Source organism: Carlito syrichta, unplaced genomic scaffold (assembly GCF_000164805.1).
Source record: "Carlito syrichta isolate Samal-C Ts95f unplaced genomic scaffold, Tarsius_syrichta-2.0.1 Scaffold313454, whole genome shotgun sequence".
NCBI classification, from domain to species: domain Eukaryota; kingdom Metazoa; phylum Chordata; class Mammalia; order Primates; family Tarsiidae; genus Carlito; species Carlito syrichta.
The window spans coordinates 1-1,584 of NW_007257550.1; the positions used below are offsets into that span (position 1 = coordinate 1).

Below are 1,584 nucleotides of genomic sequence, written 5' to 3' on the forward strand. Positions count from 1 at the left end.
CTCCAATTCAAAAAAAAAAAAAAAGGGGGTTTCTTTCTGGCCTAATCCATATGACACCCCCTCCCTATTCACTGGCCCCTACTCTGCATGCTACCAAGGCCCCTTTCAACCCATCCACTCCCATCCAAGCCCCATTTTAACCCCTTTTCCTCATCTTAGCCCAAGAAGAAGCTGAATGCTCCCTTTGACCCGGCCACATCCAAGATCGTGCCTTTTGACCTTCTGCCTGAGACTGAGGCCTTTGACCTGAAGCCTGGGACAGTGCCTGAGCTCCCACCCTTTGACCGGATGCCTCGGGCACTGCCCTATTACCCAGAGCCTGGGCCTCTGCCCACCCCAGAGGAGTCGACAGCCGGTGGGAGTGTTTAGGCTCTCCTGCGTCCTGTGGGGCTGTGGTGAGGGGTGTCACTCCGTCCACCATCAGCCCCCTGCCTGGTGTGGTCAGTGCCATCCCAAGCTACAGCCCCCTGCGGTTGGGTGATGGGCATTGTGAGAACACTTGCACTGTGCAGAGTTCAGGGAATGTGGTGTATGCAGTGGGGACGAAAAGAAGCCTCCTTCCTGGTTTCTGTTTCAGCAGTAGACCCTCCCAGCACCACACTTGCTGCACCCAAAGGTTGCACTGCATGAAACGCGCATGGCTTCTGAGTCTTCCCTTCCCAATCCCGCTTGGCCCAAAGCCTCTCTGGAGATGGACCTCAGCAGGGCCAGGCCTGGGGTCTGTTCCTTGTCCTCTCACTCCCTCCTAGTAGCTGAGGAAAATATTTGCTCTTGTTTTTTCCAGTTTTTTTTTTTTTTTTTCCCCAGAAAATATTTTGCAAAGAGATGCCTTCTGTTTGCCAGATCCTGCCAGGGGTGGGGCATCCAAAAGCTGCCAGCTCAGAAAGGCCAGGCATGGGGATGGTTCAGCTGGCCCTGGCTTGAGTCCTCTGGCTGCCCTGCAGCACAGTGGAATCAACACCCTCCAAAGCCCTCTGAGATATCTTAACTGAATTGTTCACCTCCCCCATGAAGTTCCAATACAATAGATACACAGTAGACACTGTCGAGAATGCATGTTCTGGAAGGGATGGACCCTTCTGCTTTCAGTGCCTCTCATCTCCTTGTCTTGGCAGCCTGGGGTGGAGGTCCTGAGTTTTTAAGGATTTCTCTCTCCTTCACCTCTCCATCTTTCTGCACCCTCATGTAACGTACTCTCTAAGCAGATCCGGAATTACCTCGTCAGTGTCTTCTCTGGCCATTTCCCGGCCGAAACTGGAGGTAGAGTTGCTTTATTCTAAGTCAAGAGAAGCTCCTCCCCAGACCCATGTGGCACCATCCCTTCTCCCTAACAAATGTGAGAGTCTGGCATGGTGGTTCATGCCTGTAATTGTAGCACTTTGGGAGGCCAAGGCAAGAGGATGGCTTGAGCCCAGGAGTTTGAGATCAGCCTGGGCCGCATAGCGAGACCTCATCTCTATTTCAAAATAAATATGTAGGCTGGGCTCGGTGGCTCAGCCTGTAATCCCGTGCTTTGGGAGGCCGAGGTGAGTGAATTGCCTGAGCCCGCGGGGTTGAGACCCGCCTAGGCAACTTGGTGAGACC

The 1,584-nt window shown here is 53.5% G+C and overlaps 1 protein-coding gene across 1 annotated transcript in view; it reads left to right on the forward strand.

The window, feature by feature from the left end:
- Window positions 1–159: 159 nt before the first annotated feature.
- CAVIN1 (caveolae associated protein 1) overlaps window positions 160–1,584 on the forward strand; it is a gene marked incomplete at its 5' end in the record, with an annotated part of 5,782 nt that continues 4,357 nt past the window's right edge. The window contains 2 exons of the mRNA XM_021718789.1: window positions 160–355; window positions 1,116–1,185. Coding sequence (XP_021574464.1) covers window positions 160–355; window positions 1,116–1,185 — 266 coding nt within the window. The remainder of the gene's footprint in view (window positions 356–1,115; window positions 1,186–1,584) is intronic.